The sequence below is a fragment of the Pogona vitticeps genome, chromosome 5, assembly GCF_051106095.1.
Source record: "Pogona vitticeps strain Pit_001003342236 chromosome 5, PviZW2.1, whole genome shotgun sequence".
Lineage (NCBI taxonomy): Eukaryota > Metazoa > Chordata > Lepidosauria > Squamata > Agamidae > Pogona > Pogona vitticeps.
This window is the reverse complement of record NC_135787.1, coordinates 98,127,619-98,154,072: the sequence shown is the minus strand read 5'-3', so window position 1 is coordinate 98,154,072 and position 26,454 is coordinate 98,127,619. Positions and strand designations below refer to the sequence as shown.

Below are 26,454 nucleotides of genomic sequence, written 5' to 3'. Positions count from 1 at the left end.
TAAAATCTGGTTTTTGACCTTGCCATGGTTATAGCAATAGCCTTGGTCACCAAGTCGGATGACCTGGAATAAAAAATGAACGGAAGAAATTCTGTTTGTACTTCTAGTCCCCTCAGTGGCCATTTTCCTTGAGTATCATAAATCAGAGATAGACAAACTTCCTCTCCCCAGATGCTTTGACTACAACTCCCATAACTCCTGACCATTTGGTATAGTTTATAGAAATTATAATCAAAAACTTTAGGGGGTTGCCCTGCATAGACCATAACACCCTTGTAGCAAGCTTGGCCTTGGGAGCTTCCTATTAAGCTGGCTGCTAAATTTCATGACTCAAAGTGCTCAGATGATAGAGCTCAGATGATAAGAGCCTCGTGGCGCAGTGGTTAAAATGCTGTACTGCAGCTAAAACTGTGCTCACGACCTGGGGTTCAAATCCCAGGTAGCCGTCTCAAGTTTGACTCAGCCTTCTATCCTTCTGAGGTCGGTAAAATGAGTACCCAGCTTGCTGGGGGGGGGGCAATGTGTAGCCTGCATAATTAAATTGTAAACTGCCTGGAGAGTGCTTGTAGCTCTATGGGACGGTATATAAGTCCAAAAAAAAAAAAGTTATCTCCTATAATGCTTAACCTATGGATTACCATGAGATTTATTCTGCACCCTATACATTTTAACATAAAGCCAACAGGGAAAGTAATTCAGAGGCTGGGCTAAGGAGCCATCAACATACTGAGAACATGTCACCTTTACTTTTCATTTTTACCTGTTGATCCCAAGGAAATTGTGGGACTTCTGCACAGAAGTCCACTGTGGTTTTGGGGACAGAAGTCTGTAACTCCATGCCTGAGGAACAGGACTTAGGCTAAGGTTCTTACTTCTTATCTGATGGCCTTTAATGTACTTTGTTCTGAATAATGATTATTTTTATAAAAATGTGCATATAATGTTTCAATATTTTTGTTCTTAATGTTTCAGTTGTCTGCAAAATTATTTTGAAAACCACATTGCTAGAAATCACATTGCTAAATAGAGATGCAAAGGTCTACTCAGAAGCAACCTCCACTGAGTTGTGTATACGATTTTAGCTTTAAAATACAATCCTATGCAGATCTACTCAATAATAAGCTGCACTGTGAGACTAGCTGCCAGGTAGACCTGCAATCTAAGCCACGTATCTCCTTCTACATTCCACTGCAAATCTAGTGGCTTGAACACCAAGCCAGTTTAAAAACAAAACAAACAAACAAAAAACGCTCCCCACATCCCCACTTTGCCAAACTTCTCCAGCCTGACGAAGAGCACCTGCAGATTGAGTTAGACGCATGGATCCATTAGCTACTGCATCTGGCTATGTGGGTACAGCTAAAAGTAGATTGAAGCCATTACATTTCACGGAAGACTTGCTGTTAGTTATACTGCTCTTGTTCAGCAATCAACGCAAAAGTGGTTTCATCAGAAGTGCAGAAGTCTTTCTCCATTAGCAGTTTTCAAAAGTGTTTAAGCACATTTAACTGACTTTCCTTTGATGTCCATTCCAGCAGTATCTAGTCTTCAGTACTGGAGCAATTCCTCTGAATAAGATTTCCATTTACTTTACAAGCAAAGAAATTCGTGCTATGACAGAAAATTGATTATTAGAAATGAAAAGAAACAAAAAAAAACCACACCCACAGTTTTTTTTAGAAAAAGCTCATTTTGAGGAAATTCATCTTTTATGTATTATGTTACTGATCACTTGGATTTCTTCTTGGCTTTGACAACATTCTATTATGAATATTTCAGATTTTTTCATAGCCTTCTAAAAAGAAATTGGCAGCATTAAAGACAGTTTAAAAAACAAGTGTTCTTTAAAAAAATAAGCCTAAATTTAAACTGCAAGGTTATTAGCAGTGGTTTTGAAATAGCAACATACGAGGAGAAGCCCTGTAACTAATGGCCAAGCTGGATCAACATAAAGAAAACATACATTTTAATACTAGTCAGTGGATGAAATACTAACATTAGCTGTGGGCTACATTGTCCAATTTTGTTTCTGGGATGAAGATTTCACAACTGGAAAACAAGGGGGATGGGAAAGAGAGAAAAAAACATGTACAGAAGTCTCAGCAACTTTCTTGATCCAGTTTCTTTTAACAGTTTTACTCAGTGGTCAGTGGATTGACAATACTGAATGGAGAATACTGATGTTACACAGAGATGTTACAGGCAAATTAATGGGAAGTTGGGGAGGAGTAGAAAACACAAGCAGTAATGAGAAATGGTGCTGCCAGTGGTAAACACCCATACTTTACTGTTATTTATTGAGAGAAAGAGCTTATATATATCTATATATCTATATATATCTTGTAGTTTGCTGGAATTTAATAAATAAGGACAACTTATAATATATAAAACAATAGAAACATTTATATGCTACATGCATATCATATAATTTAGACATAATAATTTATATGGCAGAGAAATGAAGATCTATGTTCGTCCGATTTTCCTGGACAACGCACATACACAAGAGGTGTCTATTCTTATCCATCGCCAGGCTATGAGTTTATTGTTTTCTGAAGTCAATGCTCGTACAAATGTTTGGGATGTTTTGCATTGGGAGTTCCAGTGCTTATCATCTATACCACGACAACCACTTTTTGCAGGTTTGGCTTGTTTACACCTTGTTTCGTAAAAATATTGTTTCACCGGGGAAGGGCCCATTTTGATTTCTCCCAGCACCGTTACCTGGTGTCCTCTAATGTCAATTGCAGAAGCTTTGTCTGTGACCCACCGGCTTTCACTGTCACACACTGAATATTCTCCACGGTGGCTCTTGTTTTCAGCAAATCTCTTACGCCGAGAGGTTCGGTTCACCACCACCGAACTGCCAATGTAATCCTCCATAAGATATAATGGTGGGGGCTCCAGTGGAGTATTGTCACTCAAGAGGACCCTGGGGGAGCTGTAGCGTCTCTGTTGCCTCAGTAATTCTGTATCCATTGAAATAACCGATTGGGAATCCAACTTCATGTTGCTGCTGTCATCCATATCCGTTTCCATAACTTCTGTTTTCTTCACAGCATTCTGAACACTATCTTCAATATCTACCATCTGTTTAGATACTTTATTTTTCAAAATGTCAGCCTGAATAAGTTTTATAATAAGAGAATTTATTGACTCTTCCGGTAAACTCCCTTGATCCATGTTGGTAGATTGGATGCCACGGAGATAAGCAAAAAATATCACATAAAACAAGATGGACATCACCTTGTTCACGTGTAAGATCTGAAAAAGAATTGAGAGAAAACTTAGAGATAACAAAAAAATTTACACATTGATTGAACAGATTTGCCCTCTTTTTTCCTTTTACATATTTAACAGATAGAAAATTTTACAAACAACTTAAGGACGGGAAAATATGGTTCAGAAGTGACATGAAGTCCCCCAGGGCACTGGGGGGGGGTGTCCTACAATCATCCACCTTCAAAATGCCCCCTCAAATATGGGGTTGAGGGCAAGTAAAAAAATTTTACTATTTGAAGGGGAAAAACTTCTTAAAGCATTGGTTTTCATCCCAACCCCTCCAAGAAACTGGAAGCAGCCCGTTTAAATGACTGCTTTCAGCCTTTTCCAGGTCTGATATAGCTTGTGAGGAGAGGGTACAGATTGAACTGGGCTCCCAAGCCCTCAGAACTTGCCCAGTCATGAAATAATGGGTACAACTCCATAAGGGCATTATGCGAACAAAAGGGATTTTTGAATTCAAATCTCTTTGTTAAGCTATTTTATCCTGAGTTGGATCATCACCCCATCAAACTCAGTATTTTCTACCTGGGCTGAAAACAACTTTTCAAGGTCTTAGATAGAGGTTCTTCTTTCAGCCCTGCTAGAAAGATCCATACAGATGTAAGTGTCAGAAACTAAACATGGAGCTTTTTACAAACAAAGCTGGTGTTCTAACACTGAGTTGTGGTTTGACTCATTGATTAAATACAGTGGTGCCTCGCTAGACAGTTACCTCGCATGACAGTTTTTTCGCTAGACATTGATTTTTTGTGATTGCTATAGCGATTTGCAAAACAGTGATTCCTATGGGGCAATTTCGCTGGACAATGTTTGGTCCCTGCTTCGCAAACCGATTTTCGCTAAATGACGATTTTAACAGCTCCCTCCGTGCTCGCAAAACAGGTGTTTTTGGGACCTAAGCTTCGCAAGACAGCGATTTAAACAGCTGATCGCTGGTTCGCAAAGCGGCTTTCCTATGGCCGATCTTCGCTAGACAACGACGATTCTTCCCCATTGGAACGCATTAAACAGGTTCCAATGCATTCCAATGGGGAAATGCTTTTCGCTAGATAATGATTTCGCTAAACAGCGATTTCAGTGGAATGGATTATCATCGTCTAGCGAGGCACCACTGTACATAAATAAAAATGAAGCTGTTGTATACTTAATAAAATAATTGCTTTACCTCACCTACTTTATTTACTATTAATGTCAGCAGGTCTGCAAAATCTCATGTAAAAGTCATTGCCAACCCCATTCTGATGATTTAAAAAAAAAAACTAGAAATGCTGGTATGGATGGGACTGCTCTGAGGGTGGGCTGATGTGCTACAACAAAGGTGTCTTCTGATTGCAATCTTTAAGAGCAAATCAGCCCTTTCCTGCACCAGTCCAAATGCCTATGTAGTCCGCTTCTTAATCATCCTCCCCATGCTCTCTTATTTGGAATATGAAAAACATTGGTGGACTGTGAAGACTGTACTAATATATAAATAGACTGCAACATTATTATCAGTTCACCCTTGACTTATGTATTATGTGGGAAAGGAAATAGAAGGCTGACGTTTTCTGGAGCATCTAATTCCAGTAGCTGATGAAGTGAACTCTAGCCTAGAAAAGTTTATAACACATTAGCTGAAACCCAATAGCAAGTAAGCCATAACTAGAGTAAACCCACTGAATCAGTGGAGATTTTGTGAGTTAACTGTTCTGTAGGATCCATTGATTCAAATGGACCTATTCTAATTGTGACGTACTACAGAATTTCAGCCAATAAATGTATATAATTATTTTTGAAAGAGGAAAAGTAACTTAGCATAATATATTTCCTGACCCATTAAGAGTGTTTCCCTACTCTGTAAACATTGAATGAAAAAAAAATCACTTAACTCTGTCAATGTGCAGTCTGCCCTTTTATGGTCAAGAAATGTGATTTTTTTTCCCATTCTCATATTTTGTTATGAAATGAGCTCACCTGTGTCTAGACTATGTTTTCCTTGTGCATAATTGTCAAGTTTAAGAAAAAGACATTTAATTTGTTAGAAAATATCTTGCTGCTCTGTGAAGATACAAATGTATAGGAAAATAACTTTCTGAATCACTAAAAAGAGAAGAGCTATCATATCAAAAGTGAGTTGTTGTTGTTGTTGTTGTTGTTGTTGTTGTTGTTGTTGTTGTTGTTGTTGGTAACCCAGCTGTCAGAATGTGGGAATGAACAGTGGTTACAATCCAAGCTGCCAAGATAAGTGATGTTAACTGCAGAACAAAAACAGTTCTAGCTACTGTATCATAAGGAATTTGATTACTAAAGTTATTTGGAGGAGCCTTATTCAAGAGGAAAGCATATGATCATCAGTGTCAGGATAGTACACTGGTCAACTTGACTCTTAGTCATTGACCCAAGTTCATAAAGCAGTAAAAGTACACTTCAGTTATGCTACTTCAAACTGCAAGTGAAGAAAACTGGTAAAGAAAAAACTTTATACAGAAAGTTCCCAGCGCACCACAAACTAAGCTTGTAGTCTGATGCTTTTTATGTGCAAGAATTTCCTTTTTTCCAGAGGAAAGCATTCAACCATGCAATTCCCCCACCTGCAGTCGGTAACAGTCCAGTCCAAAAACAGTTTTGCCACTTCATCCACTGTCTGGAGCCTCTATTCAGATGATAAAAATCATGCAAAAATAAGTGAGTGTCACGGAGTTCAACTACCTAATCATGAGTGAGCACAGTAGCTCAATAGCAGTGGCCTGTTTTTATATGGCCCTTTCAGCCTTTGTCTAGATCAGCATTTCCCAACATTTTTTGAGCCACAACCTCTTTTCATAATAGTCAAGAAGCCCGCGGTCCCTGCCATATTTGCATAAAAAGACGTTTGTAATGGGGTGAGAAGACAAACCTCCTTGGAAAAGATAATAATGCTAGGAAAAGAGGAAGGCAGGACTTGAAATGGATTGACTCAATAGAAGAAATCATGTTCTTTATTTCACAGGATTGCCACACAGTTTTTTACTATAGGAGTGAGTCTTTTGGGGGTGGATGGAGGAACATTAAATCAAAGCCTTCCCAAAGTGGTTTTTGCTGCTAACATTGATATGAAAGCAATTTGACAGCACATAACACTGCCATCAACTGTCTACCACCAGATGGAGGATGGGGTCTCTCCTCTGCTTGGCTGGGCTTGCAATTTGGGTTCTGTTTGCTCCTACTCTGCCCCCCCCAGCTTTTCCTAGTCTCCCGTCCAGTCCAGCTGGGATGGACTCACCAACATCATCTCCAGGCACAATTGGGTAGGGAATCACCAAATCTGGAGGGGAGGGGCAGCCCTTAAGGGAGGAGAAACCCTGCTTTTTTTCTGGAGGAAGAACAGAGAAACAGGGAGGGCTGTTCTTGTTTTTACTGCACATCCCATCCTGCCTGCTCCCTTCCTCTCTAGGAATACAACTCAGTGCCTTTACCTTTGCTGAAAAAGTGAAGCAACTAGTAATCCATTCATTTCACCACACACATATGGGATAGAAGCCCCAGTTTTTTTTAAAGCCTGGCGACCACTGAAGGAAACACCTTGTGATCCCCTTGGGGTCTTGACCCACAGGTTGGAAACCCATGGTCTAGATAGAGAAGGTCACCTTTGGCAGGGCCTCAAAAGCATAGGAGCAGCTTTTTTCCTTTTCTGTGAATAAAAGCTGGTTGCAGAAATGGAAAATGGAAATGGAAGAATATCAATAAAAATAAGAAACTCAGAAGTAACAAATAACATTTTTTAGTTCTTTCTTAAAGTTTTAAAGCACATTTTAATATGATTTCCAAATGTTTAAGCCATTTTCTTAGAAATCCTAAATTTATTTTTTAAACTATTAAGAAAAATAATAATGCTATTAGCATAATATCATAATAATCTGAAAATTTGCATACAATATGAATACATGTGTGACTACTCTTAGTGTGAAATCAGATTCCTTCAGGAGTTTATCCCATTACATTCTTCTCAGGATTATGAAACGATCCTGTGTCATTCAGAACATTGTGACAGTGTTTCATTAACTATGGTAACAGCTTCTGCATAGACTTTTCCTGTCAACACAGAAAGCAGCTCTGAAACTGACCTGCACAATCCCATTTTACCACCACCATTTTAATGCCAACGTACGGATTTTGTCTACATGCATCTGAATCATTCATTAGTAGCAATTCACTGCTGTGATTTATGCCATTACAGTGGTGCCTCGCTTAATGACGATAATCTATTCCAGGAAAATCGCCGTTAAGCAAAAACATCGTAAAGTGAAATAAAAAACCCCACTGAAACGCATTGAAACCCAATCAATGCGTTCCAATGGGGTAAAAACTCAATGTCCAGCGAAGATCCTCCATATGGGGGTCATTTCCCTGCCTGTATAGCGAGGAATCCATCCCTAAACACAGCGGGGAGCCATTTTAATTACCCGGCGGCCATTTTGAAACCATCGATCAGCTGTTAGAAAAACGTTGTTTTGCAAAGAATTGGTTCCAGAAGCAGGGGACCGATCATCCCAAAGCAAAATTCCCCCATTTAGACCATCATTTTGCGATCACTATTGCAATCACAAAAAGATCGTTGTAAAGTGGATTCGTCGTAATGCGGGGCAATCGTAAAGCGAGGCACTACTATATACTTATACCAATACAGTTCTAATTGATATATCCAAAAGAAGGTTCTACCATTACAGATAGTTTCAGAATCATTACATAACTGCATATACAACTTTAAAATCAGACACAGTTTGATAAGTAACCATCTCTTTTTGCTGCTAACATTGACATGAAAGTTTGGATGCTACCAGAAACACAATGCACCAGAGCTAGGACATTCAAGTGCAACAGTAGCAAGGTGCAGAAGAACATGGTGGCCTGATGACACTGAAACAAATTTCCTAGAATTTAGGAATCCAATTAAATGCAAATCCTTGTACAGTATTAAAGAATTTCTGAGAACCATGTCTCTGTAGGTGTCCGTAATTCTTTGAAAAATGAAAGGAAAATGGGATCACTAATGCTTCTCATCAAGCTATATATAGTCATTGAAAAAGAAAGTACACCCTCTTTGAATTCTATGGTTTTACACAAAAGGACATAATAAAAATCATCTGGTCCTTATCAGGTCTGAAAATTAGGGAAGTATTCTAGAGTCAAATGTGAGGTCATCTGACAGCTAAAGCTTGGCTGAAATTGGGTCATACAACGGGACAAAGATCACAAGCACACCAGCATATCTACAAAGAATGGCTGAAAAAGAAAAGAATCAAGGTGTTGCAATGGCCCAGTCAAAGTCCAAACCTCAACCTGATTGAAATGCTATGGTGGGCCCTTAAGAGAGCCGTGTAGAAGCCCACAGACCTCAATGAACTGAAGCAACATTGTAAAGAAGAGATAGAACAGTGCTGTTCGCGAAAGCGGCCAGAAATATTCGAGCTAATTTTCTAAAAGCCATTGCGAAAAATTGTGTGGGAGATTCCCAGATATGAAGGGTCTCTTATTATTTTACATGTCTTTGATTTTAGAATGATTTTATCTGACCACTTCTGTATTTTAAACAATAGTGACGGCTTTTATCATGTTTTTATTTGACCATTTCTGTATTTAAACAATTGTGACGGCTTTTAGCTAATACAATAAATGTGGACTTTTAAAGAAGAGTGAGTCCAAATTCCTCCACAACAATGTGAGACACTGATAAAGTCATACAAAAAATTACTTATTGTTGCTAACGTTGGTTGTACAGTACAAGCTATTAGGTATACCTAGTTTTTCACACCTTGGCTTTATTTTTTGTTAAATAAATCATGACATGGTATATTATGTCATGTGTTGTTGTTCATCTGAGGTTATATTTACCTCATTTTCAGACCTACTGAGGGTCAGATGATTTTTATTATGTCCTGATACATAAAAACATAGAATTCAAAGATGGTGCACTTTACGGGTTCATACGAGTTCTATGAACAGACAGATGGAGTGGCCATGGGGAGCCTCCTCAGCCCAGTTCTAGCAAACTTCTACATGGAACATTTCGAAAAACAGGCCCTGGCTTCAGCACCCTTTGCACCCACAGTCTGGATCCGATATGTGGATGATACCTTCACCAATTTGGAACCACAGTGAAGAAAAACTGGAAGAATTTCTAAACCATCTCAACAGCATCCACCCAAATATACAATTTACCATGGAAAAAGAAATAGAGGGCCAACTCCCTTTCCCAGATGTCATGTTCATATGCAAAACTGACCTCCAATTGGGACACAAGGTCTACAGAAAACCCACCCACACAGAACCTACACAAAAACTCCAACCACCACCCATGACAAAAGAGAGGCATAATCAAAACACTGGTAGACCATGCAAATTGGAACTGTGAAGCTCAGTTTCTCAGCACCGAATTCAACCATCTGAATTGGGCCCTACAGGGAAATGGCTATTCCAAGAATGAAATCAAAAGAGCCATCAAACCAAGGAAACAATACCAAACTGAAAAGTTAAAACAGCCACCCACAAATAAAATATTTCTGCCATCCATCAAAGGGGTCATGGAAACTTTTGAAAAAACACAACCTACAAACAGTATTCAAGCCCACCACAAAAATACAACAAATTTTACGGTCAGCAAAGGACAAAAGAGACCCCCTCACCACTGCAGGAGTATACCGGATACCTTGTAGTTGTGGCCAGGTATACACTGGAACCACAAAACGCAGCATTCACACCAGAATCAAAGAACATGAGAGACACTGCAGACTAAAACAACTGGAAAAATCAGCAGTAGCTGAACATGCCCTAAAACAAGTTGGACATGAAATTCTATTTCAAAATACTGAAGTACAGTGGTGCCTCGCATAGCGAGGTTAATCCGTTCCGGATTAACCTTCGCTATGCGAAAACATCGCTGTACGGATAAAAAAAACCCACTGGCAGAAAACTCACCGTACAGTGATGTTTTCCGGGTCCAGCAGCCATTTTCGCGCCCTCAGTAAGCGAGGGGAGGGCGCAAAAACGCTGCGCGTGGCCATTTTGGCAGCAGCGAGACCGCGGATCAGCTGTTCGGCGGGTCCAAAATGGCCGCCGGAACACGTGAAATGGCCTTGCACAGTGTTTTCGCACCCTCCCCTCGCTTACCAAGGGCGCGAAAACGCTGCCCGCGGCCATTTCGGGTGTTCCGGCGGCCATTTTGGACCCGCTGAACAGCTGATCCGCGGGTCGCAAAGCGAAGGTCGGTAAGTGAAACGCTTACCGATCTTCGCTATGCGAATTTCGCCCATTGGGGCCGACGCGATGCCTTCGCATTAGCGATCCCGGAAAAGGGATCGCTATGCAAATTCATCGCTGTACGGGGCGCTCGTTAAGCGAGGCACCACTGTACTGGACAACACCAGCAATCATTATGTTACACTGCGTTGGGAAGCCATCGAAATCCACAAACACCAGTAGAGCTTCAACAAAAAAGAAGAAAGTTTAAAACTCCACAAAGCCTAGCTCCCAGCACTGAAAAATACAGCCTGCAAAAGGTCAACAAACTCTATCCAGCCACAAGAACCAATGATCACTGCACAAAAAAGACCAGCTAACGACACCCATCAATCACAGTGACAGATCATCTCTTCCCCTTATCACAACAAAACACCCACAACAAAAACACGCTGATCACCATAATCACCCAATCTCTTGAAAAGGACAAAAGCTGTTGCCACAGTTATAAATACAGTACTCAACTATCCAACAAACTGCAACAGAGCACAGAGTTCTGACTTCTATTCTCTGAAGATGCCAGCCACAGAGACTGGCAAAACATTAGGAAGAAAAACCTTAAGAATACAGCCAAACAGCCCGAAAAACCCACAACAACCATTGGATCCCAGCCATGAAAGAATACATGGTGTACTTTCTTTTTCACATGACTGTAATTCTTTTGTTTTCAAAGAAGACAATTTCCATCAGATTTAATCACTTTTGAGAACAAAGAGGTCAGCAGTTAAAATTGAACAGTAGTATGCTGATGGGCGTGCAGGTGACTAACTGGCCCAGTAGAAACCTGGAACGTAAGAGGAACAGATTAGCTGCTCCTCGAAGAGGAAATATAAATAACTGATAACTTCAAAGCAATAAACACTGAAGGAGACATAGGGCAAACGTTGCTAGAAATGAACTAAAGCTATCAGAATTTTTGGAAACCATGCCAGAAGCACTAGTTTGCTCAGTTGATGACACTGTATCTTTGCAAACAGCATTTCCTGGATAGATGTAATTACCCTAACAAATAAATGCTACTAGGATTCTCTATGCTCACAGAACTAATAAAATGCCACTGTGTGCAGATGGAAGAAATTGGGGAATGGTTATTTAGACTGCCAGCTGGCAAGATCATTGGCCCAGGTGACATCCCTTTGAACAGATAAAGGAAAATGGCAATTGATAGATTTCCTTACTGACAGAACGATTCACAGTAGTCAATGACACTGGAGGAAATTCCTTTTAACTGGTCAGAGGCAATCATTGTGCCCATATATAACAAGGGAAGCAGCTCAGGCCCTTCAGGCTATCTTCTGATGAATTTTTATTGTCTGTGGTGCTAAGCTACATCCTCCATACTTGTGCCTAACCTGAAAGACTGGATCTACAAATCCACCATACCCAGGGACAAACAAATTGGATTCAAACCATAACACTCATCAGGTGATCACTGTCTGACCTTGTTCCATCTTGCTGAGAAGTATTCACTGCTAAAAGATGAGAAATCATTTACTGCTTTTGTTGATTTAAAACCCACATTTGACTTCATGTTATGCTCCAAATGACCGAATAGTTTATTAATGGAAAGATGATTTCTGTATCTTATGAATGCATTGCATCAGTGTTTATCAACCCAAGTACACTGTGCTCAAGCAGGCTGCTTTTCCAAAGCAGTTCCAACAACCAAAGGAGTTAAACGTGCTTGTGTTCTTGCCCCTCAATTTAAACAGTTCACACCTACCTGGTTTTCTTAGAATACTATAATCTCATTCCCCTAATTTTTTACCTCAGAAGTAGTCAGTCCTGCTGTTTGCTGACTATGTGAGTTTATTGCATCTCTCAAAGGTACTGACTTAAATTATGTATTAGTTAAATTTCAGAGTATTCAGGAATTAATGCACTAGATGCAAATTATGTGAGACAAAGGTGATGATTTTCTCCAGGAGAGGGGATCGAAATGCAAATGGCTATACAACAGTCGAGACACCCAAATTTAAATACCAAAGTAATCCCTTTCAAAATCATTATGGTCTCAGCCCCACACAGTCAAGAAACACTTTTTCTTGGTGCATCTGAAGAATCTATGAAATGGAAGGATTATTTTCCAAACGTGTTTTCATATTTTTCATTACAATTACCATTATCAATGCCAGTGATGCTAGGAAATACAATCAGCAGCCCCCCCCCCCGAAATGCTCACTGTACCAGAGGATAATTCCCCTCCCCATTCCCTACTGTTGAATCCATCCTGCCAGCTACTGGTGTAAGCAACAAACAGGCACAGGTTAACTCACAGGAGGATTCCTCCAGCAATATAGTTAAGGCAAGGGCACTTCATAAGGCAATACAGGACCAGGACAACGTGGGGCATCTTTGCTGGTCCCAGGCACTCCATCCTTCCCGTCTGGATTTGGGCCTGAAAGACCAAGGAAAAATGTGGGTGCATGGAAGGTAAGTTGTAAGCAACCACAATCTGTGACATTGTACCTCATCATTACTGATCAATTTGTACAATACAGTGGTGCCTCGCTTAGCGATTGCCTCGTTTAACAATGTAATTGCTTAGCGATGATTTTTTCGGAGCGATCTTGTGCTCCGTTTAATGATGTTTCCTATGGACGATTTTCACATAGCGATGTTTGGGACCTTGCTTCGCATAGCGATGACAGTTTGGGTCCCCCTGTTTTGCTTAACGATGCTTTTGACAGCCTCGTGTTGGCTGTTTTTTAAATGTTTAAGAATGTTTAAAAATGTTTAGAATGTTTGAAATCATAAGTGCACTTAATAAACCCTTTGTTAAACTAATTTGACTTTGTTCTGACTCTTTTTAAATTTGTTGTAATTTTTTCCCCCATTGAAATGCATTGAATAGGTTTCAATGCATTTCAACTGTGGAACCGCATTTCGCTTAGTGATGTTTCCTATGGTGATTTTCGCTTAAGGACGGCAATCCGTTCCCATTGGAATGCATTATCCGGTTTTCAATGCATTTCTATGGGGAAACGCGTTTCGCTTAGCGATGTTTTCCCATAGCGATGGGGTTTTCTGCACCAATTAAAATCGTTAAGCGAGGCACCACTGTATCATTATGGATCATGGCAGGCCATGCCTGTTGAGACTTCCAGGCTTAGCTTCCAGCTTCTAGTTCTGTGGAGCATGAGTCACCATGAGATAGTTCTGGTCTTAAACCAGCAGATATTTTGATAACTCCCCTACCCATGGTACCTTTTTAAGCATGTCATTTTGCCTTTTCCCCCAGTTCTCAGCACTGACTAGCCCTGTTCTCTGCTGTCAGTGTTCCAAGGAAAAAGTCAATCATTTCTTTTGGGAGGATGTAGGATCAGCTTACAAAATCCAAGATTTTTCTGTAAACCTCATAGGCCTCACAGGTAAGTAGACACTCATCTAATTCTTCGATAATGCTCACTTTGCATCACAGTGACTTAGAGTTATTATCTTCATAGCAGTTTTCTGTAAATAATATTTACTGTTAAAGGTTTCTGGTTATTTACAGCAGCTTTTCAGAATGTTTTGGGCAGGTGGGCCCATTCAGAATTTCTACAGAGTATTCTGTCTGCCATAAAAAAGAGACTAGTACTGAAAGATCTGCCAGTCATAAATCAGCTGTTGTTACAGAAGGTAAACTGGTAAGGGTGAAAGACTGATAACTTGCCCAAGAAATGGATTATGAATCAGAAGTGTGGTCTGAGATCTCAATCTTGAGATCCCAAAATAAAAAATAACACACTGCTTACTTGTAACTGTAGTTTTTTGAGTGCTCATCTGTGAATTAACACATGCGAGTTTCTTTTTTGCCTGTGCAAATATCTTCAGAACATTCCAAAGTCTAGAAATAACGTTCATTCACATCATCTTGCCTGCCCCATGCAACGGATAATCCTCAGCTCTCCTGTCCACTGCTCATAGAGGAAAACACTTGTGTGGCAGACTGAAGGGAGGATGGGTGGGCTGTGTGAATTCACAAACTCAAAGCACTATAGTTACAGGTAAGGAACCCATTCATCTTTGTGGTCTCTGCAAATCATACATGTGGATGACTGACAAACTCACTTACTGGCTGGTAGGATGTAATGCTAACAAGGAAGAGATTACTACTGTGCTAAATGCAGCATCAAGCTTTACCCTGACATCCAACCTATAGTGATTGACAAAAGCTGGAGGCTGCAAACAAGACGCTACCTGGCAAGAGTCCCCAGTTGAATTCCTTTGAGAAGTACTGTGAATGCAGAAACTGCTCTAATTGAATGCCCTTCTAAGGATGTCAGCCCTGTTTTTTTTTTTTTTTTTTTTGGTTTTTTTTTGGTTTTTTTTTTTTGTTTTGTTTTTTGCTAATTGGTAAGAAAAGAGGATGGTGCTAACAATCACAGCAATGTAACATGTTTACCTTTCTTTTATTCTTGATAACTTACAAATAATTTATTGGGCTTTTGTAAGTGCCTCATTCTAGATGTATGAAAGACCAAGAACAGTGAGTTTCTTGGTCTTTCATACATCTAGAATGTGTAGCAAAAAAGGTGTGCAGCAACTTTTCCAGTTTTCAAGTGTGTGATGGAAAATACAGTGTGAGCACCAAGTGATTTAGATGAAAGTCTTTAGACCTCTTTAGACAGGAAAGAAAGACTGGGAAATATTATCACCTTGTTGTTACATACAGCACTGATGTTACCTGTCTGTCATGGGTTTGGAGGGAAAGTTCCATCCTATGGGGAGTGGAAGGCGGGACATCAGGAGGAGGGGCTGTACTGTATATATATGTGGAGCGTGTGTGAGGGGGGAAGAAGAAGGAGAAGAGCTGAGAGAAGAAGCTTGAGTGGGAGTCTGTGTGTCAGACAGGGTACTACTGTGTGTCAGTCAGTACCAACCTGATAGGTTCAGGTGTCTGTATGGTTAGCCAGAACTGATAGGTTCAGGGTCTGTGCTTCAAGTTCAGTGTTCTGTGTGAACCAAACTGTGTGTATGTATGATTGAGACTAAGCCACGTTACTGTATCTTATTCACTTAATCATTTTATTTTCCCTGTGTGTTATGTAAATAAACCTTGTTCTTTTATTTGTTAAAAATCCATCCCTGGTCTGTGTGACTTCTTACAGGGAATGGTTGGTGGCAGCTTAGTGAAACTGTGGCATACCCCAGTAGGTCTGGGTTTGTCACATTGATTGGTGGCAGCGGTGGGATACGACTGGTCCAGTTGTCCAGTGGTCCAGCAAAGCCTTGGCAAGTGTGCCCAGAGCAAGGGGGGTCTAGTCAGGGACAATCTGAGGCGTGTAGGTAATCTTCTAGGTGTACCTCACGGGGAGGTGCGCTAGTGGAAGAACGTGCCAACTGGGGACTAGATTAGGGAGCTCTGAGGCAGCCTGTTTTGGCGGGAAAAAGGCTGAGGAAAAACTGTGTAGTAGAAGTGATTTAGCCTGCCTGCTGAGAGGCCTAGCAGAGGGGGGTAGACTCTGGCTCGCAACTGTTGCAAGTTAGTGCTGAAGAACAGCAGTAATCTGTAGAAAGCTGGTTCTGAGGCAAAAAAAAAAGTGGTCGCTTTATTTTGAGGCTTGACTTTTGAAAGCAGCCTGTTCTGGGGGGGGGGGGGATTATGCCCTTGACTCGAAGCCAAATGGCAGAAATGGGTGAAGTGAAAGACCCCCAGGTTGACCAAGGTTCTGAGGATGAATTTGGCTCAGTGCAAGGTGACAGCACGGGAGAACAGAACCCAGAACTCAGAAAATTGCTCATAGCCCAACAGCATGAACTGAGGGTGAGGGAAATGGAGGAAAGGGAGAAACAGAGACATTTTGAATTAGAGAGAGAGAGAATGGAAAAGGAGGAAAGATTAGAGAGAGAAAAAATGCAGGAAAGGGAGAGGCAAAGACAATTTGACTTGGAGAGAGAGAAAATGGCGTTTGAGTTAAGAAAATTGGAACTGATGAATCAGAACAATAATAACAATAGGGATTCTGAGGGAGGCCAATTGTCTAAAGCTGACCTGAAGAAATTCCCTGTGTACCACAAGGGAGATTGTCCTGAAGTGTTCTTTTCCCTAGTGGAAAGAGCGTTTGTGGACTTCTCAGTAAGGGAAACTGAGAAGATGACCATCATGCGATCTTTAATCAGTGGCAGCCTTGCAGAAGTCTATGCAGAGATGCCAGAGGAACTGATGAAAGATTTTGCAGAGTTTAAAAAACTGGTGTTTGCCAGACATGGGATAAATGCGGAACAGCTGAGGCAAAGATTCAGGTCAATCACCAAGAAACCAGAGCAGACTTTTACCCAAGTGGGGGCCCAATTGGTGAGGCTGCTAGAGAAATGGCTATCTCAGGAGGGGACAGAGACCTTTCAGCAGCTCAAAGACTTGATAGCGCTGGAACAGTTCTATTCAGTCCTGCATGGGGAACTGAAATTCCAGGTGAGGGAAAGGAAACCTAGATCTGTGGCCGAAGCGGCCGAGATCGCAGATTTTATTTACCAGATAAGAAAGCCCTTAGGTGAGGAGAAATCTGTAGGAAAACCCAAAGAAACCTACAGCAAGTACTCTCAGGGACCAGGGAAAAGCCAGCAAGGGGGAGGGGCCCATGGTGAAGGGAAGCCCTCAGACATGAAACCAAGACCTCAGATTTTGGAGGGAAAACCAAAACAAGATGAGAAAGACTCAAAATATAGCAGAAAATGTTATTTCTGTCAGGGAAAGGGCCATCTAATCTCAGAGTGTGAGAAATTAAAGCAGCTAAAAGGAATTGTGCCTCAGGATTCGAGTGGAACCAAGCCAAAAGCTGTGTTCTGTGTCCAGAAAGAGCAAAGCTCCTTGTCACTGAGGGAGCCTGTTGCCATGGCTACTCAATCTGGAACAGTTACATCTGCTGATCAGGCTGAGGAAAATGGTCCTCTTGTGGAGGTCAAGCGCTGCTTGCTCGTGAGAACAGATTCTCAGTTGTTTGAAACCGCAGGGGTGGACGTAGGAATACTTGACCATCAGTATAGGGGGCTGAGGGACACTTGTTCCCAGGTGACCCTGTGCCATCCAGATATTATTCCTAGGGAGTATGTAATCCCAAATGAGAGCATGAAGGTGGCAGGGATTGAGGGGCAGGTGATCTCACTGCCAGTAGCGGAGGTACCTGTGAACTTTCAAGGCTGGAGGGGAGTTTGGCGGCTAGCGATTTCATCGACTGTGCCAGCAGCCGTGCTCGTAGGAAATGACCTGGCTGAACATGTGAAACGGGTGCTAGTGATTACACGCTCACAAGCCACCACGGGGACAGTTCAGGGGGGTACTGATGAGCCAGAGACGGAAGCAGAGGGGAGTTCAGAAGCTGTGGTGGAAACCTTAACCACAGACAGCCGATTTGGCCAAGAGCAAAAGGCAGACGCCACTCTCCAAAAGTGTTTTGAACAGGTGACTGACGCCCAGCTAACACCTGAAACCCCAGTGAGATTTCTAGAGAAAAAGGGGATTTTGTATAGAGAGACCCTGAGGAATATCTCAAAAGGGGGAGATGGGATCCGAAGTCAGCTAGTGGTACCTGAAAAGTATCGCCCCATGATCTTACAAAGGGGGCACTCTGACATGTTTGCTGCGCACTTAGGGGTGAACAAAACACAGCAGAGAATCACACAGAATTTTTACTGGCCTGAAATAGGGAAGCAGATCAAAGAATTCTGTAAACAATGTGATGTGTGTCAAAGGCAGGGGAATAGCCGCGACAGGACCAAAGCAAAGTTGTGCCCTTTGCCTGTGATTGACACTCCGTTCAAATGTATAGGGGTGGATATTGTGGGACCTTTGCCCAAGGCCACAAAGAGGGGAAACAGGTTCATTCTCACCATTGTGGACCATGCCACGAGGTACCCTGAAGCCATACCCTTGACTAACATTGAAACTAACACAGTGGCAGATGCCTTGGTGGGGTATATGTCCAGGATGGGATTTGCCTCAGAAATAATCACAGATTTGGGCGCATCGTTCACATCGAAGCTCATGAAACGCTTATGGCAAATCTGTGGAATTAAGCACAAGGAAACCACTGCCTATCACCCTGAAAGTAATGGGTTAACTGAGAAGTTCAATGGGACTCTAATGCGCATGATTAGGGCTTACTTGGCAGAGAATCCAAACAATTGGGACCAGAAGCTGCAATCCCTTTTGTTTGCTTATCGATCAGTGCCACAAGCCAGTACCGGGTTCAGTCCGTTTGAACTTTTATTTGGGAGAAGGGTGAAAGGGCCCCTTGATTTGATCAAACAAAATTGGGAGCAGATCACCCAGGATGACCCACAAGACGTTGTGACATACATAGACACCTTGATGAATGACCTAAAGAGAAACCTAGAGCTAGCAGCAGAGACCCTGCAAGCTCAGAAGGTCAGAAAGAAAGCTTGGGATGACCAGGAAGGCAGGGAGAGGCGCTTTAACCCAGGGGAGGGAGTGCTTTGGCCCAGGCCCTGCAAAGAGAACAAACTGCAGCTGGGTAGCCCAGAAATAAAATACTTGGGTCACATAGTAGGGGGAGGAGTGATAAAACCCCTCGAGGCCAAGATAGAAGCAGTTCGTGATTGGCCTAGACCCAACACCAAGAAAAAAGTCAAATCATTTCTTGGGTTGGTGGGCTACTACAGAAAGTTCATCCCGAGGTTTAGCGAGATTGCGGCTCCGCTGACCGATCTGACGAGGAAGAAGGCTGATGACCGCATCCCGTGGACCAGCGACTGTGAGGAGGCGTTCCAGAGGTTGAAGCAGGCGCTCATCAACTATCCAGTGCTGCGTGCTCCAGACTTCGACCGGGAGTTCGTCATCTACACCGATGCGTCTAACAGCGGGGTAGGAGCAGTTCTTTGCCAGGAGGATGAGAATGGTGACCAGCATCCAGTGTCCTACCTGAGTAGGAAACTCCAGAAAGGTGAGAGACATTTGGCAACCGTGGAAAAGGAGTGCCTGGCCATAGTCTACGCGATCCAGAAGGCCAAGCCTTACATCTGGGGAAGACATTTTATTCTGTGCACTGACCATTCACCACTGCAATGGTTAAAGACAATGAAAACCCACAATAGTAAACTTATGAGGTGGGCTTTAAACCTGCAAGACTATGACTTTGAAGTGAAGGTGGTCAGAGGGTCAGTGAACTGTATTGCTGACGCCTTGTCAAGAAGACCTGAAGAATGAAGACGGCGAAAGAAACATGGACTATGTATATATTTTGATGACAAAAAGTTAAATGTACCTGTTGTTTATTAAACATGCCTGGTTTGTATCAATAAAGGTAACTTGATGTATTGTTAATGGTAAATGTTTAAATGCCTAATAGAGTGTAAGTATAAGTAAGTATGGTATTGTATGTTATTATATGACTGTTTTTGTTTGTTTTGGGTCCAGGTTGTTTTTTTGGTGAAAAGCACCTTAGCTTTCCCCCTACAAAACAACTTATAAAGAGGGGAGGTGTTACATACAGCACTGATGTTACCTGTCTGTCATGGGTCTGGAGGGAAAGTTCCATCCTATGGGGAGTGGAAGGCGGGACATCAGGAGGAGGGGCTGTACTGTATATATATGTGGAGCGTGTGTGAGGGGGGAAGAAGAAGGAGAAGAGCTGAGAGAAGAAGCTTGAGTGGGAGTCTGTGTGTCAGACAGGGTACTACTGTGTGTCAGTCAGTACCAACCTGATAGGTTCAGGTGTCTGTATGGTTAGCCAGAACTGATAGGTTCAGGGTCTGTGCTTCAAGTTAAGTGTTCTGTGTGAACCAAACTGTGTGTATGTATGATTGAGACTAAGCCACGTTACTGTATCTTATTCACTTAATCATTTTATTTTCCCTGTGTGTTATGTAAATAAACCTTGTTCTTTTATTTGTTAAAAATCCATCCCTGGTCTGTGTGACTTCTTACAGGGAATGGTTGGTGGCAAACCCAGACCTACTGGGGTATGCCACACTTGTCCTTATGGAATTGCAGGGAAGGTGGGTCATGTTGGAGGGTGCACAGCTCATAGCCTGCCATGCAGAAGTAACTGTAACCAGAAGCACAGTCTTCTAAGTCAGCAGGCTGAGATCCCAAGTTGCCTTGGGCTCAAATGGCAGCTTGAAGAAATGGTTAAGAACTAAGTACTAAGTAACCACTGTGGCATTGGGGCTTGGACATCAAGAAAAATGTTTTGCAGAATCTTGAAAAATCTTTTGAGGACTGGATTTCTGCAGAACCAAAGTTTAACATGCCACAAATACAAACAAGTATACTTTTAAGGAGGAGTGGGATAATTCTCTCTCAGTGTGTAGCAGAGCACATTGAACTCATAAATATTGTCAATCTGAGCAAAGCATAGGAAACGTCAGTGGTCAAAATGGACGGCAATACGGAAATAAGTCTCCTAGAGGTCTATCAGATTTCAAGGCATGGTGTAGATGTTTGCCACTTGATCCTGTGCTTGCTTCAATCACTATAGCAGGACCCGTGGTCAAGACCAAAGATCAATCCTGAAATCTCCAAAGTTTTGAGCAAGCTTTGTTGGTTGTTGGGGAACCTGATGCCAGGTGTTCTCCTATTACCTCTTACTCACCTTCAGTATTGAGGACCTCAATGCTGAAGGGAAGCATCACCAATGTCAACCGGTTAGTACAGTGGGCTTTGGTGCCAATACCTCCTTGCTTCTAGTTTTCAGTGCTGAAGACTTGGACTGTTGAGAGGTCAACATGTACCACTGTCTGCCCTCTGGTACCAGAGATCCTAAGTCTGATCTGAATTGGAAACAGCTGGTGTACTTGGATGTCTTTGGAGGTCTCTTTGGTTTCAATGCTGAAACTGAAAGGATGGGCAGGGACATATATCCAGTGTAGGCTATTTTAATGCTAAAGCCAGGAGGATGTGGCCAACATAGTGAGGTGGCTTGTAAGGTCTCCTCAGTTCGAACAACTTCAAGACTGAGACTCTGCACAAGTGCTTCAGTTCTGGCAACGTTGAGACCAAGATTCTGTACAAGTGTTTCAATTCTGGTGACTTCAATTTCATTCATTCACTTTTTATTATGTGGGCACAGACCTGGACCTCAATTTCAAAGTTTCCTGCCTGTGAGGCTGGTGGACATGGGGGACTGCCATTGGCAAGTACATAAATAGGCCCTGAAATGGGCCAACTTGCATCATCTGGTACTGGGAAAAAGGTGATGGAAAAGGCCATTTTAGTCTTGAGAACAAATGTGGCATGGCGCTGTTAAGGTACTAAGCAGGATGCACTGCCTCTTCCATAGCAGTTTGAAGGTATTGTGAGTTAGTATGTCTCTTTCTGGAAGAAGATCCCATCACTTTTATGGTCAAAACAGAGTCAGAAGATGATGCATGAGATCACTCTTGAAATGTGAGCATCTCCTCAGTTTGCATACCCCTTGAACTCTCACTAGAGATGGAGATATTTGTATTCATAAACAAATATGAATATCCCCATCCCAGGCCCTGGAACTGGCCCATCCACTCATACGTCCTGGCTCTGCCAGCGTCCCACCTCCCTGTTTGCTAGCCACTCCAGGCAGCTAGGGGGCAGGAGGACGTGTCTCCCTGCATGACTGCTGAGTGGCCAGCTGAGCAGGGAAAATACCCTGATTTCCTGATGCCTTTTCCCTCAGTGCCCCGATGGGGCCAAAACACCCCGATTTCCTGATGCCTTTTCCCTCAGTGCCGTGATGGGGACAAAAAGCTGGATTTCCTGATGCCTTTTCCCTCAGTGCCCCGATGGGGCCAAAATACAGTGGTGCCTCACACAACGATGTTAATTGGTTCCAAAAAAATCAACGTTGTGTGAAACATCGTTCTGTGAAACACCATTTCTCATAGGAATGCATTGAAAACCGGTTAATCCGTTCCAATTGGAACGGATTGCCATCGCTGAGTGAAAATCCCCATAGGAAACATCGCTGTGCGAAACAATGTTTCCTTCATTGGAATGTATTGAAGCCGACTCAATACATTCCAATGGCTTTGCGAAGTCCTTTTTTACTCCTGTAAAAGTGTCTTACAATGTTTGGAAGCTGTTTTAAATGATTGCAATGGTTAGTCCACCTCCTGAAACCTATGCAAACTGATTTTGGTGTTGTTCTGACACTTCGTTAATTTATGATGATTTTTTGTTTTTTCCATTGGAAACCATTAGGCAGACCATCCAATGGTTTCCAATGGAGAAAATTCAAAAAATCATCATAAATTAACGAAGTGTCAGAACAACACCAAAATCAGTTTGCATAGGTTTCAGGAGGTGGACTAACCATTGCAATCATTTAAAACAGCTTCCAAACATTGTAAGACACTTTTACAGGAGCAAAAAGGGAGATCGTTGTGTGAAAATCCCCCATAGGAAACATCGCTGTGTGAGGCAGCAAATTTGACAGAAAAAGGCATCGTTGTGTGAATTCATCGTTGTGTGAGGCACTCGTTGTGCGAGGCACCACTGTACAGTGGTGCCTCGCTTAACGAGCGCCTCACTGAGCGATGAAATCGCTTAACGAGGCGCTCTGGGCCATCGCTGGAGCATTCACTCAGCGATGGCCCCTATGGGGATTTTTCGCTTTGCGATATTCACTAAGCGTTTCGCTTACCGAATATCGCATAACGAAGCCGGGAGAACAGCTGATCGGCGGTTCCAAAATGGCCGCTGGAAGGTCCGCGCTGCATTTTTGCGCCCTGCCCTCGTTTACCCAGGGCGCAAAAATGGCGGCGCTATGGCAGAACATCGCTTAACGGTGAGTTTTAAAGCCATAGGAACGCATTGAACAAAGTTCAATGCGTTTCTATGGCTTTTTTATTCCTGTTTAGCGATGTTTTCGCATAGCGAAGGTTAATCCGGAATGGATTAACCTCGCTATGCGAGGCACCACTGTACCCCGATTTCCTGATGCCTTTTCCCTTAGTGCCCCAATGGGGCCAAAATACCCCAATTTCCTGATGCCTTTTCTCTCAGTACCCCGATGGGGCCAAAATACCCCGATTTCCTGATGCCTTTTCTCTCAGTGCCCCGATGGGGCCAAAAAGCTGGATTTCCTGATGCCTTTTCCCTCAGTGCCCCGATGGGGCCAAAATACCCTGATTTCCTGATGCCTTTTCTCTCAGTGCCCCATGGGGCCAAAAAGCCTGATTTCCTGATGTTTTTTCCCTCGGTGCCCCGATGGGGCCAAAATACTCTGATATCCTGCTGCCTTTTCCCTCTATATATAACGATGTAATAACATTATGGCAATTAACAAAATTTTCAGAAACCAACTTAAAGACCCAGTTATTCAGACAGGCCTTCCCTCCAGACACTACTTAACTTCTCTTTTCATCCCATCTTGAACTACTGTCCTGTATACTGTTGAAAAAGTTTCAAAATATATTTTGAATTGTTTTTATCTTGTATGTTGTGAGCCACCCAGAGTAGACTATGTCTAGATGGGTGGTATATATATATATATATATATATATAACTAAATAACTAAATAACTAAATAAATAAATAAGAGCTACTTCTGCGGTTGGCAGGTAGAGTGGGATGCTAGTGGTGACAGGACAAATGAGTGGATGAACTGTTTCTGGGGTCTCGACCCACATTAGTTGCACCTGGAATGGAGATATCCATACTCATTTATGAATATGAATATCCCCATCTCTAGCTCTCACAAAGTGGCAAGAGCTTACTCACTGTTGGTTGGGTCAGCCGGCTCCATTCCAGGGAATGGTTGAAAGCAAGTGAGGAGGGACATCCCTAGGAGATTTCTCCTTTGGACACTGAGCCCAAACAAACCAGGTCATTATGTTCCTCATGGTTTTTAAGGCAAATGTTGGTGGGGAAAAGGCTGAGGTGCCAACACACTAGAGGCTGGTGTCTGAGACTCTCAGCTTTCTTAGGAATGGGGCTGCCTGTCCAAATTCATAGGGTTTCGCCGCCCCACCCTTCCTTCTTTTGTATGGAGGAGAATAGTTAGATATCAATGTCAATTTCAGTGTTGAGGAGTTCGTGTCTGTTGGTTAGGTTCTATTACCTGAGTGGATAGGCCCTGAAGGGCTATTGTCAAGGTTATCGCCAAATGAATTGCCTCCAACTGCTTGGATGGAGTTTTACAGACGGAAATTGCTGAAACCAAGGTAGTCTCTTTAACAATAGTGTCAATCACTTCCAAGGATTTATCCTAGAAATAAAACTTCAAATGAGTGCCTATTTTTTATGGCTAACTTTGGAGAACTTCCAATAGATCTGACAATTCTGTGCTTGATGCCCCTCACCTAGGTATTAAAGGTACTTTGAGCATCCATTACTGAGAGGTAGCTTATTAGTGCAAGAAATATGCTTTTAAATGGGACCACTGGGGCCATAAATGATGGGGGAAGCTGCTAATAGACGAGCAATGAATATAACCATTTTTTAAAGATGAAAAAAACTTGAGTAGAGAGACAAAGAAAAAAGGGACCAATAATAAAGTAGAAACTATATACAAACTGTTAGATGATGAGGGGAAAAAAACCCTGAAGGCTCTAGAGAAGCTCCCAAGCTGTTTCTTCAGCAGCTGCAAAAAGGGAACTGAAGATTAGCGACAGGGTGTGGAGCATGCACAATGGGGAGGGTGTGGACTAGCATTCTTTCTAGGGTCTAGAAGATTCTGAAGATGTTTGTGCAGGTGCAAACGGAGATCACACAGAGACCATGAAAAAGAATCACACATTTTTACCCAGTTTTCTGTTCCAACTGAACACCCCATTTCACAAAAGGCAACTGAGACCACATATTGAATTGCTTTTCCTCTCCCCAGCACCTCTCCCCATTCCTGGACACAAACAGACACACAAACCCAGGAAAGAGGTGGGGGACCAACAACACTACTATAAACAGACAGAGAATGTGGGGGAATGCTTTTACTTAGTTATCTCTTCTATTCTTTTACCTTCCTCTTTTCCTGCCTTTCCATTCTCCTTGTTTCATCTGCCTCTTTCCTAGTCCACTCATCCTATCACTGCATTATCCAGGCAGTCGTCAGTTGGACCCACCTGGTTTTACCCACACATAGTTGTGTGGGCTATCACTGCTGTCCGGACAATGTGTTCATGGCCAGATGTGGGTCTGGAAAGCATACAGATGAGCATTACACTCATCGAGTGTGCATCCATGAGAGAGTAAATCTTGGACCAATCATAATAGCCATTCTATGGAGGCATGCCATCCATATTGCAAAATGTATGCTGGTGGTGTCAGCATCAGAAAGAATGGTCTGGTCTGTCGTGCCCGCTAACAGCCGAGTTCAAAAAACTGACATCCCATCCCTATAGGATTGCCCTCTTTTACAGTAGCTGTTCGGGAATGAGCTGTCATCTGGCCCCTCTGCTCTTAGAACTGTCTTCCTCCTCCATGTGGCTGTACCTTTGAGAGAGGTGAGAAGACCATTCCCCATTCCGGTCTGCTAGAATTCTTTTGTTTCTTCTTTCCTTCCCCAGAGTTGTTTCTAAAGTGGTCTTTCTTCTTGTTCACCACATAGCTTTATTATGTAGTAGCAGCGTGAAAGAGCTGGTATCTGAATCTGCTTGTTTTTCTCTTCCCTTGACATTTCCCTCTCCTTCCTTATCACTTCCCTAGACTATCAACAAATTGTTTGAAAAATGCAACTTACTTTCTGTGCTTTGACAGAAGAAAGGCCATCTGTGAACATAATTAGTAAATAAATAAATAACATTAGAACTGTTCATAGAAATGCGAGCACATTAAAGTTGAAAAATTATTAAATCCAAAGAAAATTAGTTTTTATAATTTTTTACAGTGAGGACAGATGAGCACCTGCTTCATTAGCTCCAAAACTGAGCTTCTGGTGTTTGGTCTGCTTTTAAGTTACTCTTCGGGATAGGTAAAAATGGGGGGGGGGGGAAAGATTCAAGGATTGTGGGGGTTGTTTGGGTTATGTCAACACACCACTTAATTATGATCTCCCTCCCC

General features: G+C 42.3%; 1 protein-coding gene across 9 annotated transcripts in view; it reads right to left on the bottom strand.

Annotated features, from left to right (window-relative positions):
- Window positions 1-2,107: 2,107 nt before the first annotated feature.
- Window positions 2,108-26,454, bottom strand: part of NTF3 (neurotrophin 3) — a 125,885-nt gene continuing 101,538 nt past the window's right edge. For 8 of the 9 annotated variants that reach the window (XM_078394130.1, XM_020785746.3, XM_078394132.1 and 5 more), the window contains one exon: window positions 2,108-3,264. In XM_078394130.1, the coding sequence (XP_078250256.1) occupies window positions 2,467-3,264 (798 nt within the window). In that variant the 3' untranslated portion in view covers window positions 2,108-2,466. Of the gene's footprint in view, window positions 3,265-12,815; window positions 12,941-26,454 lie in introns of those variants that run through there. The other variant, XM_078394131.1, reaches the window with a different exon arrangement.